General features: G+C 38.1%; 1 protein-coding gene across 4 annotated transcripts in view; it reads left to right on the top strand.

Annotated features, from left to right (window-relative positions):
- The first annotated feature begins 9777 nt into the window (after window positions 1-9777).
- The window catches only part of LOC128694568 (YEATS domain-containing protein 2), a 50460-nt gene continuing 41604 nt past the window's right edge, over window positions 9778-18633 (top strand). For 2 of the 4 annotated variants that reach the window (XM_070095693.1, XM_070095695.1), the window contains exons 1-2: window positions 9778-9939; window positions 13441-13609. In XM_070095693.1, the coding sequence (XP_069951794.1) occupies window positions 9895-9939; window positions 13441-13609 (214 nt within the window). In that variant the 5' untranslated portion in view covers window positions 9778-9894. Of the gene's footprint in view, window positions 10047-13440; window positions 13610-18633 lie in introns of those variants that run through there. The other 2 variants (XM_070095694.1, XM_070095696.1) reach the window with 2 other exon arrangements.

The raw sequence follows: 18633 nt of genomic DNA, 5'->3' as shown, positions 1-18633 counted from the left end.
TACAGTCTCTCTTTATCATGGATTTACATAGGTTTTTGTGTATGTTGTCACTAGGCTAAGTTAGATATATAATGTCTTGTTATAGTTATTCACGGTGATAATTAGAAAAATGCTTTTTCTTCTTGTCATAAAGGTGGGAGGAAAAGGTAAAGGAAGTTTTGAGTGGTCAATGGCTTGAACATCGAACAGGCTTGTGCGAATGTGTTGGATTGAAATGATTGGAGGCTAGTGGTTTTTATGACAATGTGCTGTCGGAGTGTGAGCAAGGCAACAATTCTAAAGGGATTCAGGGAAACTGGTTAGAAATGTGAGTCCTGAAGGTGGGAAGTACAGTGCCTTCACTCTGAAGTAGAGGTGAAGATATTGCAGTTCAGAGAGCCATCTGAACTGTGACGGCAGCTTGCTTCTGGCAGAACTTGACTGAATGATGCCGAATGTTTCATCGTTTTATGGGTCACCCTCCCCTCAAGGAAGGTTCCTTGATGTTGGTGACTGAATGATGCCGAATGTTTTATCGTTTTATGGGTCACCCTACCTCGGTGAGAGATGGCTGGTGTATTAAAGAAGTTACATGTATTAATAGACCTTTGTGGGCTTAGTACTTGGTTCTGATTATAATAATGTGTATTAAAAAAAGTGACAAACCCATGTTATTCAACAATGTGCAGCAGAAGCAAGATAAAGAGCAAATTAATGCAAGCACTTGATAATTGAGGCTATTTCCCTTAAGGAAGTTTAGCCCTTTTTGATTATAATAATAATTCCCTTAAGGAAGGTTCCTTGATGTTGGCAAGGGGCTCTTGATATAGCAAATTGGAGCCCTCAAGGAAGGTTCCTTGATGTTGGTGAGGGGCTCTTGATTTAGGGAATTGGATCTGTGCTCTAGTTCCCCGAATTAAGTCTGAATGCCTTCCACATCCCTCCACCCCCCAGGCGCTGTATAATCCTCTGGGTTTAGCGCTTCCCCCCTTGATTATAATTATAATAATAATAATAGCGAATTGGATCTGTGCTCTGGTTCCCTGAATTAAGCCTGAATACCTTCCACGTTTCCTCCACAGGTGCTGCATAATCCAATGGGTTTAGTGCTCCCCCTTGATTACAATAATAATGAGGCTATTTCTACAAATAAGTATTTGCATTATCATACTGTAAATTGAAACCTTTCAAGGGCCTGGAGCAATGCTGTATGACCCTGGTAGGTTTAGCATTTAGTTTTGATTATATTATTATTATAATCAAAAAGAAGCGCTAAGCCACAAGGGCTATACAGCTGTTTTGATTATAATAATTGAAGGAACAGGAGGAACAGGACACTGCATGGGTATGTCACTGGCTCTTTCAGAGTCAGGTGGGGTTAGGGTTGTGTCAGAAATTTTGGAGATTCTGAGAGATGTACATTGTGTAAAAACCATGAGAGATTTAATAAAGGACCAGGTAATTTGACTGAAGGAGAGCCCACGGAAAATGACAAGGTCTGTGAAGTGCTGAACAAGAAGTACCTTATGGAAAGGAAGCAAAGTGATTGTCTGGGAAGAATAATAAGCAGTGTACCACAAGATCAGCATTAGGACCAGTGCTGTTTCTGGTTTACGCTGTATAGCCCTTGTGGCTTAGCGCTTCTTTTTGATTATAATAATAATAATGTTTCTGGTTTACATGAGTGAAATGCCAGATGAATCTAGACAGATGGAAAGGCTACAAAAGGATCTGGATAAACTAAAGGGTTCATCCAATTAATGGTTGCCTGAGTTCAACTCCAGGAAATGCAAGGTTTCGAAGATGGGAAAGGGGCCAGAAGACCCGGACACAGAGCATAGACTTGAGGGATAGAGGATGTAGACTCCATCTGCTGTATGATCCTTATGGGTTAAGTGCTTGGTTATGATTATAATAATGTAATCTTATTCCCCTAATGGATTTAGTGCTTAGTTATAATTATAATGTAGCCCTCATTCAAACAGAAAGATCTGGTAGTAAGCATAGTGCATACCATATCACCAGAGGCTCACATTAACCAAATAACCTCTGTAACTAATGTTGACCTGGCAGATCAAAAAGTGACCTTCAAGAATCTCATTATTATTATAATCAAAAAGAAGCGCTAAGCCACAAGGGCTATACAGCGTTGCAGGGTAGGGAAGGAAGCGAGGGTATTGGATGGCAGAAGGGAGGAGGGATGATCAGTAGGTTACAGAAAACAGCGGGGCAGGGGATAGTACGGGGGTAGAGGGTAGCAAGAGGTTGAAGTAGAAAGGGCTGAAGGTATCAGAATTTGTGAAGTAAGTCAGTTGTTGTCAAAAAGTCAATGAGAGAGTCCGGATGAAAGGTGGGTCCATCAGCGAGAAGGGAAGGTAAAGAGAGAGCAGCGGAGCGAAGACGACGACGGAGGTAAATTCTGCGTGCTCATTGGTAAAGTGGGCAGTCCAACAGAATGTGGCTGACTGATAATGGAGCTTGGCAATTCTCACAGAGAGGAGCAGGGCCCCTCTCCATGAGATATCCATGAGTAAGACAAGTATGGCCAATGCGAAGACGGGAGAGAGTAGTCTCCCAACCTCGACACTGGTGGTAAGAAGACGGCCAGTAACCTATACTTGGTTTAATAGATTGAAGTTTGTTGCCGAGCATAGTAGACCAACGGTGTTGCCAACGGGTGGGAAGATATTGCAGCAAAATAGTCCGTAAATGGAATACCTCTATATGAAACTGGTAGGTCATGTACTGCTGACCGCGCAGCAGTGTCTGCCTGTTCATTGCCCTGTACGTCAACATGACCAGGGACCCAACAAAAAACAATATCTTTATGCTTGGTAAAGATGCGGCGTAGCCAAAGTTGGATACGGAGGACTAAGGGGTGAGGTGTATCAAATTTCTGTAAAGCACTAAGGGAGTCTGAGACAACCACAAATGATGACACAGGCATAGATGCAATCAGGAATCTCAACATAGAATCATTTAGGATGCTTTATACAACATACGTCAGGCTCATCTTGGAGTATGCAGCACCAGTATGGAACCCCCAAATGAGGCAACATGTTAAGAAACTGGAGAAAGCCAGAAACATGCAACGTGACTATTTCAAGAGCTAAGGAGTATGAGTTATGAAAAAGGCTAAAAGAATTTAATTTAATGACACTGAAGGACAGAAGGACGAAGGAAGATATAACACCATGCAAAATATTCAGAGGAATTAATAGGGCAGACGGACAGCCTGTTATAGAGGCAGAAAATGTACTCGGGGACATAGCTGGAAGCTAAAGACAGATGAGTCACAGGGATGTCAGGAAGTACAGTACTGGGCTTTCTGCATGCATGCCTAAATTGCACCGTCTCTGGGTGAAATTTTACTATTTCTTTAGTGTCAGGGTGATCGGGAAGTGGAATGACCTCAATGAAGAAGTGGTGGAGTCAGACTCCATACATAATTTTAAGAACAGGTGCGACAGGGCCCACAGGTTAGGAGAAAGTGAATCTGGCAAGCTGCAAGTTGAGAGATGGGGCCAGGAGCTAAGACTCGACTCCTTGAACCACATATAAGTGACTGAGGTACACACTTCTGGGTGTATATACACTGAGAGATACTGTGGAAAATTTTTGATTTTCCGAAGCTATAGCGCCTAATAGGTGTTTAATGTGTCGATATGAGTCAAAAATGTATTTGACAATAGGGTAGAACCAAGAGTTCCCTTTGCGCATGCGCGGATGTGCGGGGGTATAGGTCGACTCGGGCCATGAGGGAGTTAGTTAGTTAGTTTAATATGTTTATTATGCACCCCATACCCATCCTGTGGGCGGTAGTCAAAAGATTACAGAGGTACATAATTGGTCCAGGGACTGGACTCCAAAGTTTTGATAGCTGAGCAAGTTACAGAGGTAATGAATTCACAATTTACAAAGGTAATGAACTCACAAATTACAAAGGTAATGAACTCCAGGTAGGTCTAGTCACAATCATGACAAGTTACAAAGGTATTTACAGATTACAGAGGTACGTAATGGATCCAGGGACTGGGCCCCAAAGTTTGGATGGCTGAACTAGGTACAAGGTAATGAAGTCACAAGTTACAAAGGTAATGAATACTGTAAGAATGGTTACTTACGTTTATACATGGCTACAATCATGAACAAATTATAGTGTAATGAGCAATTCACACTTCCACACCCGGTCACAACTGTAATGAGTTATTGGTGCAAATATTGATTGTTGAGTCACACACACACACACACACACACACACACACACACACACACACACACACACACACACACACACACACACACACATATATACAAATGAGGGAGGCGGGAGTGTTTTGAATGTGGTGAGGAGGCTGGGAAAGCATGGAACTAGGAAATTGGCATTCACGGCGGCCTAAGGATTAATATAGGCCTCATTTCATAATAGGAAGTGTCGTAACTGTTCCTGGTGAAGAGTGAGGGAACGTGATTTACGGGACCACCGTATAAAGGTGGTAAAATTAGTGAATAATGGTTTGACCGGGTGTGACTGGTGCACGGCCATGGTGTGTGTCCAGGGGAAATACCCGTGTGTTAATCCTCGCTCATCGGCCTCAGATCTTAATGGAGTGACCTCTAATGTGTATAATAATTATGAGACGTTAAATCGTCTTGTGAATGGTAATGTAATCAGTGATAATAACATTGAGTTAAGAGAATGCGGGATGTGAAATAGATCGCCCTGCTCCGAGTGAATGTGTGATTCTCGTACCGAGGATAGTGAAGCTTTATGGAAGCACGACTTCTAAACCGGGACAAACCGACGGGTACCTCGTCCTGCTGGAATAAGAACCGTGTCGGTGTAGCAGGACATCGAAATGAGATGGTGAATGGAGGAAATAAGGAGTATCAATCACCCACAGTTAAGTAACCCTTCTAGTTATAACAGACTGATACTGGCCAGTTAGGTATGTTTTAATTGGATAGGTTATGAGTGATCCAACCACATCAAGTGACCACCAGGGAATATCTGGTAAGTGGTGGGATTATGTACAAATGTTTTTCCTTGATGGATGTATCCATGTGTATCCTACCCCCACTCCCCTTCATTCAGTTAAACTAATATAATCTATACAGTCCACAATTAATTAATAGCGCCGTGTTTGAGGGTGCTACCCAATTTATACTGGTCTCGGATAGATGTGGACAAGATTGTGAGGGTCGAGGGGCCACCTGTAGTGACCAGAGGTGGTTAAGTTTTCTCACATGTCTACACGGGGTGACTACGGTAAACAATATGGTTGTCTCCAAATGAGATTACTTGTATGTATATAATGTTGAGGTACATACAGGTAAGCACCCTATAAAATTTTCCACAGATACTCTTATGGGTATATATACACTGAGAGACACCTCTGGGGTATATACATTGAGAGAGATGCCTCTGGGTGTATAAATATTGAGATACGCATCTTTGGGTGTATAAATAGTGAGATCCGCATCTCTGGGCATATACATTATGTGAGACTTCTGGGTGTATATACACTGAGATATGCACTTTCGGGTGTATATACACTGAAAGACACTAATGGTGTATAACACCGACCCCTCAAGGGAGGAAGGTGCCTTGACGCAGGTGAGGAGCTCTTGATTCAAGGAATTGGATCTATCCTCCCTTGGATCGAAACTGATTGCCTCCCTTTCTCCCAGGTGCTGTACGGCCCTACTGATTTAGTACTTTTCCCTGATAAAAATAGTGTATATACACATAGATATATAGATATATACACACTGCAAGATACCTGAATATGTGTACTCACTTATTTGTGGTTGCAGGGGTCGAGACTCAGCTCCTGGCCCCGCTTCTTCACTGACTGCTACTGGGTCTTCTCTCTCCCTACTCCATGAGCTTTATCATGCCTCGTCTTCAAACTATGTATGGTTCCTGCCTCCACTACATCACTTGCCAGACTATGCCACGTCCTGACAACTCTATGACTGAAGAAATATTGTTAACATCCCTTCGACTCATCTGAGTCTTCAACTTCCAATTGTGACCTCTTGTTTCTGTATCCCATCTCTGGAACATTCTGTCTCTGTCCACCTTATAAGATAAGATAAGATAAGAGTTCGTTCAGATTTTTAACCCCAGAGGGTTAGCCACCCAGGATAACCCAAGAAAGTCAGTGCGTCATCGAGGACTGTCTAACTTATTTCCATTGGGGTCCTTAATCTTGTCCCCAGGATGCGACCCACACCAGTCGACTAACACCCAGGTACCTATTTACTGCTAGGTGAACAGGACAACAGGTGTAAGGAAACGTGTCGAAATGTTTCCACCCGCCGGGAATCGAACCCGGGCCCTCCGTGTGTGAAGCGAGAGCTTTAGCCACCAGGCCACCGGACCTGTGTGTGTGTGTGTGTGTGTGTGTGTACTCACCTATTTGTGGTTGCAGGGGTCGATTCACAGCTCCTGGCCCCGCCTCTTCGCTGAATGCTACTAGGTCCTCTCTCTCCCTGCCCCATGAGCTCTATCATACCTCGCCTTAAAACTATGTATGGTTCCTGCCTCCACTACATCACTTTCTAGGCTATTCCATGGCCTGACTACTCTATGACTGAAGAAATACTTCCTAATATCCCTTTAATTCATCTGAGTCTTCAACTTCCAATTGTGACCTCTTGTGTCCCATCTCTGGAACATCCCGTCTTTGTCCACCTCGTCTATTCCGCGCAGTGTGTGTGTGTGTGTGTGTGTGTGTGTGTGTGTACTCACCTATTTGTGGTTGCAGGGGTCTATTCTTAGCTTCTGTGCTGTATAATCCCTACGGGTTTAGCGCTTCTCTCTCACTCTCTCTCTCTCTCTCTCTCTCGCTCTCTCTCTCTATATATATATATATATATATATATATATATATATATATATATATATATATATATATATATATATATATATATATATATATATATATATATATATGCAATAAGATCACAGTAAACAGGTGATTTCAGAATATGCAAAACAACCACTCTGAAAGAATAGAGAAATTCCAAGCGCTTTCGTGACTACTCACATTATCAAGGAACTATAGTTCCTTGATAATGTGAGTAGTCACGAAAGCGCTTGGAATTTCTCTATTCTTTCAGAGTGGTTGTTTTGCATATATATATATATATATATATATATATATATATATATACATATATATATATATATATATATATATATATATATATATATATATATATATATATATATATATATATTTATTTATTTATTTATATTTATGGGTGGTGTAATATACACAGAAGGGTATACCTGAAGAGGGTTTCGGGGGTCAACGGCCCCTCGGCCCGGTCTGTGACCAGGCCTCATGGTGGATCAGGGCCTGATCATCCAGGCTGTTACTGTTGGCCACACGCAACCCGACGTAGGAACCACAGGCCTGCTGGTCAAGTACTGACTTTAGGTGCCTGTCCAGTGCCTTCTTGAAGACAGTCAGGGGTCTATTAGTAATCCCCTTTATGCATGCTGGGAGGCAGTTGAACAGTCTTGGGCCCCTGACACTTACAGAGTTGTCTCTTATCGTACACACCTTGTGGAATATATACATATACTAAGAGACACACTTCTTCGTGTATATTCATTGAGATACACAGCTCTAGGTGTACTGTATATATAGAGAGAGATATACAATTTTGGGTGTATATACACAATTATATATATATAGAGATACACACCTTCGTGTGTATATATATATATATATATATATATATATATATATATATATATATATATATATATATATATATATATATATATATATATATATATATATATATATATATATTTTCAACAAGTCGGTCGTCTCCCACCGAGGCAGGGTGACCCAAAAAAGAAAGAAAATCCCCAAAAAGAAAATACTTTCATCATCATTCAACACTTTCACCACACTCGCACATTATCACTGCTTTTGCAGAGGTGCTCAGAATACAACAGTTTAGAAGCATATACATATAAAGATACACAACATATCCCTCCAAACTGCCAATATCCCAAACCCCTCCTTTAAAGTGCAGGCATTGTACTTCCCATTTCCAGGACTCAAGTCCGACTATATGAAAATAACCGGTTTCCCTGAATCCCTTCACTAAATATTACCCTGCTCACACTCCAACAGATCGTCAGGTCCCAAGTATCATTCGTCTCCATTCACTCCTATCTAACACGCTCATGCACGCTTGCTGGAAGTCCAAGCCCCTCGCCCACAAAACCTCCTTTACCCCCTCTTTCCAACCCTTTCGAGGACGACCCCTACCCCTCTTTCCTTCCCCTATAGATTTATATGCTTTCCATGTCATTCTACTTTGATCCATTCTCTCTAAATGACCAAACCACCTCAACAACCCCTCTTCTGCCCTCTGACTAATGCTTTTATTAACTCCACACCTTCTCCTAATTTCCACACTTCGAATTTTCTGCATAATATTTACACCACACATTGCCCTTAAACAGGACATCTCCACTGCCTCCAACCATCTCCTCGCTGCTGCATTTACCACCCAAGCTTCACATCGATATAAGAGTGTTGGTACAACTATACTTTCATACATTCCCTTCTTTGCCTCCATAGATAACGTTTTTTGACTCCACATATACCTCAACGCACCACTCACCTTTTTTCCCTCATCAATTCTATGATTAACCTCATCCTTCATAAATCCATCCGCCGACACGTCAACTCCCAAGTATCTGAAAACATTCACTTCTTCCATACTCCTCCTCCCCAATTTGATATCCAATTTTTCTTTATCTAAATCATTTGATACCCTCATCACCTTACTCTTTTCTATGTTCAATTTCAACTTTCTACCTTTACACACATTCTCAAACTCATCCACTAACCTTTGCAATTTTTCTTTAGAATCTCCCATAAGCACAGTATCATCTGCAAAAAGTAACTGTGTCAATTCCCATTTTGAATTTGATTCCCCATAATTTAATCCCACCCCTCTCCCGAACACCCTAGCATTTACTTCTTTTACAACCCCATCTATAAATATATTAAACAACCATGGTGACATTACACATCCCTGTCTAAGACCTACTTTTACCGGGAAGTATTCTCCCTCTCTTCTACACACCCTAACCTGAGCCTCACTATCCTCATAAAAGCTCTTTACAGCATTTAGTAACTTACCACCTATTCCATATACTTGCAACATCTGCCACATTGCTCCTCTATCCACTCTATCATATGCCTTTTCTAAATCCATAAATGCAATAAAAACTTCCCTACCTTTATCTAAATACTGTTCACATATATGCTTCAATGTAAACACTTGATCTACACACACACACACACACACACACACACACACACACACACATATATATATATATATATATATATATATATATATATATATATATATATATATATATATATATATGTATATATATATATATATATATATATATATATATATATATATATATATATATATATATATATATATATATATATATATATATATACATACATATATATATATATATATATATATATATATATATATATATATATATATATATATATATATATATATATATATATATATATATATATATATATATATATATATATATATATATATATATATACACACACATTACAGTCATTGATTGACAGTATGTAAATGTGAAATGAAACAGGATGTTAGTAAAAGACAGAACTAGAAATACTATTACAATTGCCTCTTATATATACCAGTGTACCGAATATTTCATTTTCTTAAAAAATAAGAGAATACATAAATATTATTGTGTTGAGTGGAGCCTGTGTTGCCATGTGTGGGCCGGCCCTCGCCCGCCTCCACGCTCCTCTTATTTCCCATTAATTTACTTCCATTACACTTCTGCCACTGCCAATTATGATCACCACTGGAGCACAAGTGTCAGGGCTTCCAGCCACCCCGGTGAGGCTTCCCTCAGGGCTTCACTTGAGGCGTAGAAATCTATTTTTGAGAGGGTTGGTGTGGGGGGTTCAGGCAAGATGTTTGGGTTGGCCTCACATTATCTAGCGGTAAATATATTTTTCTGTTTTTTTAAATGGCATTATCTCAATATACTTAACTGTAAGGTTGGGAATCTGCATTTTTCACCCTTATTATAGTAGTAAGTATTGTTTTATACTTATTTATAATTAATATAATTAATTTTAACGTAATAAAAGTTTGTTTACCATTGGAAATTAATAACATTAATTTTAATTTGCAATAATTACGTGAGTGATGTGTAATTAATGACTGCAGGTAATGGAATGATTTATATCCTTGGGGCATTGATTTATGATAAGCCCATTGTGGGTCTATTCCATTATGGGCATTTGGCCTACTCCCATTAGGTCTATTCAGAAAAACGTCAAATAATGGAAGAATCATTAGATTAAATGCACATATGTCTTTAGTAATATTCCCAGAATGTCTGCTGTCAGTTCATAATGTCTGAAAGTTATTTTGACCATTATAATGGGAAAAAACGACTTCCAGATGTATATAGTATAGTTAATGACATGAACTTATTTGACCTATTCAGTTAAGTTATAACCATAATTCAATTATCCATTGATATTCACTAACCTTACCTAACAATTATCTATTGATATTCACTACCGTTACTTAGTCAATTATCCACTGATATTCAGTAACTTAGCCTAATCAGTTACTCATTCATATTCACTAACCTAATCAATTATCAGTACCTATTAACTAACCTAATTTAATCAATTGTCAGTTCCTATTCACTAGCACAGCCTAATTAATTATCAATTCCTGTTCACTAGTATAATTTAATCAATTATAAATTCTTATTCACAAATATAACGTAATCCATTATCAATTTCTGCTAACAATCTAATCAGTTACCCATTGTTATGTGCTACCATAACCTAGTCATTTATTTGCCATATATACTCAAAATAATTTGATTTGTAATAACACACAATACTATATGTGGTTTTTGATAGTATAAATGTATTGTAGTGTATTTCATTTAATGTTACCCGTGGCCTGGTAGGTAATGCTATCGCTTCACATGCTAAGTGTCCATGGTTCAATCCCTGGCAAGGGTGGAAACACTGGGCATGTTTCCTTAAACCTGTTGTTCTGTTCACCTAACAAGCAAGTAGGTACTTGGATGTTAGTCGACTGGCGTGGGTCGCATCCTGGAGGAGGAGATTGAGGACGCCAGTGGAAGTAAGACAGACAGTCCTCAATGACGCACTTCCTTTCTTGGGTTATTCTGGGTTAGTGAATAAAAGTATATAATAGACTATTTAATAAGATAAGATTTGTTCGGATTTTTTAACCCAGAGGGTTAGCCACCTAGGAAAACCCAAGATAGTCAGTGTGTCATCAAGGACTGTCTTATTTCCATTGGAGTCCTTTAATCTTATCCCCCAGGATGCGACCCACACCAGTCAGCTAACACCCAGATACCTACTTACTGCTAGGTGAACTGGAGCAGCATGTGTTGGAAAACATGCCCAGTGTTTTCATCCATGCTGGGGATTGAACTACAGACACTCAGTGTGTGAGGCAAGATTGTTGCCTACTGAGCCACAGGCCCATGCAACATTCAGAAACTTATTAGGGTACCTCTCACCAACCTGGAGGGTCATTAATCCAATGATTGTATTGATAAAGCTCCGGGGGAGTGAAACTTAACCTAATTAACCCTTAAACTGTCCAAACGTAAGTCTACGTTCACTCTCGTAGTGCTCTGAACATAGATCTGCGTTTTTTAAATAAAGCATGTAAAATCGAATGTAGATCTACGTTCGGAGTGCTACGTGAGTGAATGTAGATCTACGTTTGGAAAGTTTAAGGGTTAAAGTTTTCTAATGTTGCGTATCTGTACAAAACTCAGGAGGAATAAATGGAAAACAAATACAGTGGACCCCCGCATAACGATTACCTCCGAATGCGACCAATTATGTAAGTGTAATTATGTAAGTGCGTTTGTACGTGTATGTTTGGGGGTCTGAAATGGACTAATCTACTTCACAATATTCCTTATGGGAACAAATTCGGTCAGTACTGGCACCTGAACATACTTCTGGAGTGAAAAAATATCGTTAACCAGGGGTCCACTGTACAATAATGAGAGATTTTTTGTTTGATAGGAAATACAGCACACAAAGTAGCAAGATGAAAAATGTCGTACCACAACCAGTGGTACAGAATATACTATCACTGTGGTGCCAAAAGGATGACTGCTTGCTTCAATAATATCTTTAATTTGCGGTACAACCTCTCTTCACTTAACGACGGAGTTCCATTCCTAAAACCACGTTGCTAAACGAATTCGTCGCTACTATAATGGTACATAGTGGGTTTGTGTCACCCATCTTTGATAGTTTTAATGTCACCTTTGCATCATTTATAACATTTCTGGTGTATTTTTAAATGTTTATACAATAGTGTACTGTATATTGAAATAAATAGAATAGAAATCAGTATTAATATACATTATTTAGGTATGCATACTGGTGAGAGAGCCCGTCGTAAATCCGAGGCGTCAGTAAATGAGTACGTCACTAAGTGAGGAGAGGCTGTATTTAAATAATTTGCCAAAAGGAATAAAAAACTACTGTATATGAAAGTTTGCGGATGTTACAAAAATCTTGTGCAAAATAAGTAATCAAAATTAATGAAAACTTACATGACAATCTCAATATACTGAACAAATGAAGCAAAAGTTGGATGATGGCATTTAATGTAGAAAATTGCAGTGTGAAGGAGATGGGAGATAGCAGAAACAGGCCCCATCAAAAATATAGGTTGTATTATAAAATATTAAATAAATGCTTCAGATAGAGGGAGTGATCTAGGAGTTATTGTGAAAGACTTTCTCTGAAAAATCATATAAAAAATTTAAGAAACTTGTTTGCTACACTGATGAATTGTAAAAAATTTCAAATATATGGATGGAGAGATATTAATAAAATTGTTCGGTATCTATAAAACGCATGTGAACATGGTAGAAAAGATCTTAAGAGCGCTACAAATATGGAAGTGATAAGTTTGCAAGCATTGCTGTTTAGCATTTAAGTCCACAAGTGGATATTTTTCTCGTTAATTTATCATTAATAGTTAGTTGTCCTGTGAAAGAAACTTTTGTTTTCTTTATACACATCAGTCTTCATGAAAATTAAAATTATGTGAAATATTGTACAGTACGTATAAAATTAACAGGAACAGCAATAAACAGGAAGGTAACTGAAACCTAAAGTCTTCAATAATGAACCCAGTACTCTCAGATTTTTCTGTGTAAATGTATATATTTTTTATCTTGTTCCTACTACTGTGAAGTGTTTGTATTGCTGTATTATACTGTCTGTGTACAAAATAGTTTGAGTAAATGGATTTAGATGAATATTTGACAAATATAGTAATGGCTAAAGATTATTTTAACAGGGCCACAGTTATTGTAACATCAGTGCTGACAATAATGTCAAGAAGATGGAGGAAGAAGAGAATGGAGACAGCTCTCAGGTTCCTGGTTCTAAGAGAATGTTAAGCACTGAGGATCCAGATTACACCCGTCCACCAGATGCCAAGCGAATGAGGGAGATGCACAAGAGAGGTAAGATATGCTGGTGCATCAAGTTAGATTTGTCTTTTCTTGTTACTTGTTGGAACTCTATGGTAATGCTTAATATGTATATTTGAGAATATAAACTTGAATAAAAGACTGTCATCCCCATCTCATTTTTAATAGATGTAATAGGGTCCTCCAATCTGAACGTCCTTTTGCAACTGGAAGCTAGACTCGAGGGTTTTTACAAATGTGACTGTCTAAAAGTTAATAGAGTAATAAAGTTGTCACTAGTCCTATAATACAGTGGACCCCCGGTTAACGATTTTAATCCGTGCAAGAGGGCTCATCGTTATGCGAAATAATCGTTATGCGAATTAATTTTCCCCATAAGAAATAATGGAAATAAAATTAATCCGTGCAAGACGCCCAAAAGTATGAAAAAAATTTTTTTTTACCACATGAAATGTTAATTTTAATACACACAAACTGAAAAAGGCATGCACAATTACATGACACTTACTTTTATTGAAGATCTGGTGATGATTGATGGGATGGGAGGAGGGGAGAGCATTATCTTCTTACTGTTTAGAAGGGGAATCCCCTTCCATTAGGACTTGAGGTAGCAAGTCCTTTTCTGGGGTTACTTCCCTTCTTCTTTTAATGCCACTAGGACCAGCTTCAGAGTCACTGGACCTCTGTCGCACAACAAATCTGTCCATAGAGCTCTGTACCTCCCGTTTCTTCAAGACTTTCCTAAAATGGGCCATAACATTGTCATTGAAATAGTCACAAGCACGGCTTGCAACAGCTGTGTCAGGGTGATTTTCATCTATAAAGGTTTGCAGTTCAAACCACTCTGCACACATTTCCTTAATCTTTGAAGTAGGCACAATGGATTCCACAACTGGCATAGGCTTCTCAGGGTTAGCCCCAAACCCTTCAAAATCTTTCTTAATTTCCATACTAATTCTCACCCTTTTTACCACAGGGTTGGCACTAGAAGCTTTCTTGGGGCCCATGGTCACTTATTTTCCAGAAACACCACCGAAAACACTGTAATAATACGAAATATTCCGAGTGTATGCTTGGATGTTACCGCGGAGGCTGGCTGGTAAACAATGGGACGGCCGGCACATGTGAGGGCACATTGGACGCGTCTCGGACGAAAATCGGTATGCGGGTTTTTAATCGGTATGCGGGGCAAAAATTTTGCGATAAAAGTAATCGTTATGCGGAAAAATCGCTATGCGATGCCATCGTTATGCGGGGGTCCACTGTATTTACTGGAATCTGCATATTTTTTATTTGTTGATATTAGAACTTATATATGTACTAAAGTAATAGTAAAGTAAAATTATTAAAGAAAATTAAATAGTGCTCCAATTTTCAGAAATGATTATGACCTGACTCGTCAAAAGTCTGGATTTTTCGGAAAGTTGGAGTCGGAGCCCAAAACATGACAAAGTAAAATCAAAATCTTGCTTAAAACATCATGTGTATGCAGTACTGAGTACTTTGAAAAATCATGCTATATTCCTTATTGGACCTTATTGGTGTAGAAAGATGATGCATAATTATGACTGTGGTATATGACTAGGTGTGCTGTTGATTGATTTGTCCACCATGCTTGAGAGTGGCTGGAGTGTTCTGTCAATGGAAACATCTTCTGTGTCATGTTTTACAAAGCTTGGAATGAGGCAGTGGCTTTGAAAAAAAGCCACTGCATTACCTCTGACACCATCTGGAGACTGTAAAATACCTTGCATGGTGGCTTGTTTGCCATTTGCATTTCTTATGCTATTAAAATATGCCTGAATAGCATTTAATAACAATGCAATAATAAGATAAGCTTCTCTTTGTGAATTTTGCAAAATTTTTGAGATACAGTACATGTCTGCCTTGGATCATGATAAAATATCCACATCCTCAGAATCCCATGAGAAAATATTAGGCTCAGGGTTTAAAAACCATATCAGTGATTTGCTCAAGTGTCTTTGACATATGCACTTGAAACTTCTGCGTCACAATGTTACCATCCCTCTGTCATCCATCATTGGTCATGGAAGTACCTGAGTTATGTACTGTACTTGGAACACACTGCATAAGTTGAGAGTTCACTGATGGTACATCTTGAAACCCAGTAAACTTGTCATCATCATTATCACTGTAAACAAACTTTATAGCAGGCCAAAGTTTTGCCACACACTTTGTAATGATTGGCCAGGTTTCTTAAAAAAAAAAATATGTACAGTAATGACACTTAGTTTTTTGTGTTTCTTAACTCTCTAATCATGGTTGCTTGCGTGAAGTTTCAAACTTCAAATGCAATAATCATTAATAAAATTGCGCAATTCAGTTGGATGAGGTGGATCCCTGCAGTTGTCTAGAAGTAGGTTAGTTTTATTGGCCTCAGGCATTACAGTACTATTGAAATTTTTCAATGACTGTATAAAGTTATGGTTAAATTAATCTTTAAAAAATATCTTCGTCTATATAGGCATTATTCAGAGCCATGTAAAGTACATGAAAGTGATGTACATTCTTAAGCACTCAAGGATTCTATGCTTTGCCCAACACCAATAACTTATCCATTGTATTGCAACATTCACAGTTGAAGACATACTTGAGAGAGTAGAGGATGCAGCACTTAAAAATTTATTGGAATGATGAGCTTTTTTGCTGATGTATAGTCCAGTAAGAAAAATGATTCAGGGACAAAACTAGTAATGCAGGAAGTAGCACTTTGTCATTCTTTTGGTATCTAAGCAATCACTGTATCATTGCTGCATGCTGTTTAACTTCATACAACCTGTGAAATAATTTTGGCATTAAGAAAGCTTACAATTTCCACTTCTTTTTTTTCTTTTTCATATCTTCAGTTTATGGTTACAGGGTAGCGGCAATTTAAGTAGCCCAATTGAAAGGTGCCTCTAAAGTTAAAATAATGTGATATTCCATGCTTCTGTGCACATAATTTTTTTAAATGTGTCACTCGTCTCAGTTATTTGTAAATCCTACCTTTTTCCACAAAGCCTAATTTATTGCACATCATTCTGAATGTATTCATTGAGTATTGTATAACATATGTCATATAGTATATTAGCATCCGTTGTGTTACTATAAACATTTAACCATGACCATTTAAAAGTGGACATTATTGGAGTCAACCCAAAATATAAATGATGTTTTCTTATATCAGGGGTCTCCAAACTTTTCACGATGACAGTCACATCATATATTTTACACATTTTTGCGGGCCAAAAAAAAAATTAGTCTTATAAATAAATATAAATGAATGAATTAAATTTAAATGAATGAATAAGTTTTAATTGGATCCTTTCTGTAATCAGCATGTGATTCAAAACAAAAGAGAAATATGACACTTATGAAGAAACAGTATCGTGCTTACACTGAGAAATGATATATAATGAGTAAAAATGTCAAACATAAGCCAATTCTCTGACAGTATAATTAGTTACTGAACTGAAGATGAGAAAAGCTGGCACAAGATTAATGGAAATAATGGAATGGATTTTTTAATTTCAAAATATTGCTGAACTTAGGTTTCAAGCTTGAGGAGCCAGTTATTAGAATGGACTTCAGTGCTCATCAGATAAATATGTGCAATATTTGGACTTTACTTAATTCATTTTTGAAAATGTTTGTTCACAGTGGTATGTTACTCCAAAAACTGGTACGAATCCACAATCAAATCGCTTCGAATTTGGAAACTGTTCAGGCTGTAAAGATTTATAAAATGGGATTAGATTTCCTTCTTTATACTTTTCTTTCAGCATGTTATCTGACTGGAGATCAATAATTTCCATTTGAAACTGATTCGAGAGTGTTTCAACATTGCAGTCAAATGGATTTTGAAACAGCTTTATTTCATCTGTTTTTCCATCAGATCAGAATTTGTTTTTGTTTTCTGAATTTGTTTTTGTAAGTCATTAATGATTTCTGTTGCAAATAAAGAAGGAAATTCTGCTTCACTTTCTTCGTGAAATTTTTCAAAGCATAAAAAAAGAACCAAGTTAGAAACTTTCACCTGCCCTTCAAATAGCATCAGTTTTTCCTTGAATGTCTTGACATGCATGAATAGATCACAAATCAAATTTGTTTCGCCTTGCAACCTCAGACTCAATTGATTCCTTCAGCTTGTTACATCTGCAAAAAATGCCCATTTCCAGAGCCAGTCAGTGTCCGACAAAAGTGGTTCGGGTTGATTCTTCTCTGTGAGAAAGGACTCGGTTTCCTTTCTGAGCTGAAAGAACCATGATAGAACCTTTCCACAACTAAGCCACTGAACCACTGTATAATAAGTCAAGTCAACAAACTCAGAATTGGTTTCTTTCATCAAATCACAAAACTGGCAATGAATAAGCCTGTTAAAACAAATGAAATTCACTGTTCAACAACAGGTCTCAGAATTCAAGACATATCCATGTATTTTCTGCATAATATATACTGATTGATAATGCAGTGCAGAAACTTGGGTTATGAAAATCCACCATCCTCACAAGCTTTTGTAATTTATCCAACCAAACTTTTCTTCACCCCAGACATGCTCTTTTCTTCATCAGTTGTCATACATTGTAGTTTATTCCACTCCAGGTTATATTCTGATACTATAGCTTTTTGCAATTCTCTGAAGATGTCTTCTACAGTTCCTGTGTTGTGCATGCTATGCACTGATGCTAATTCTTATGTGGCATTAAATTCATTGTCGACACCACGGATGTACTAGGAGTTGTGATGTGTCGCTCACATCATTTGAGTCATCAAGTGCGAGAGAATAAATCTGAAAATTTTGTGTTTTGTGTGCAATTTGATGAAATATATTGCTTCCTGTATCCTTAATTTTACAAGCAACAGTATTATGCACAAGACTGAGGATTTTGAACAGATTTGCTTTTTCTGGGCATAATTCTCCAACTATTTCCATCATACACTCTTTGATCAGGTCTTGTCGGTGAATGGCTTTCCTCTTTTAGCTAACGTATAAGCTACTTTGTAACTGGCCCTGATTAAAGCTTCATTTTCAGCTCTCTTCAGCATAAAAAAAACCT

This window comes from Cherax quadricarinatus, chromosome 51 (assembly GCF_038502225.1).
Source record: "Cherax quadricarinatus isolate ZL_2023a chromosome 51, ASM3850222v1, whole genome shotgun sequence".
Taxonomy (NCBI): Eukaryota; Metazoa; Arthropoda; class Malacostraca; order Decapoda; family Parastacidae; genus Cherax; species Cherax quadricarinatus.
Note: the sequence above shows the minus strand (reverse complement) of the source record. Positions and strands in the feature narration are given on the sequence as shown.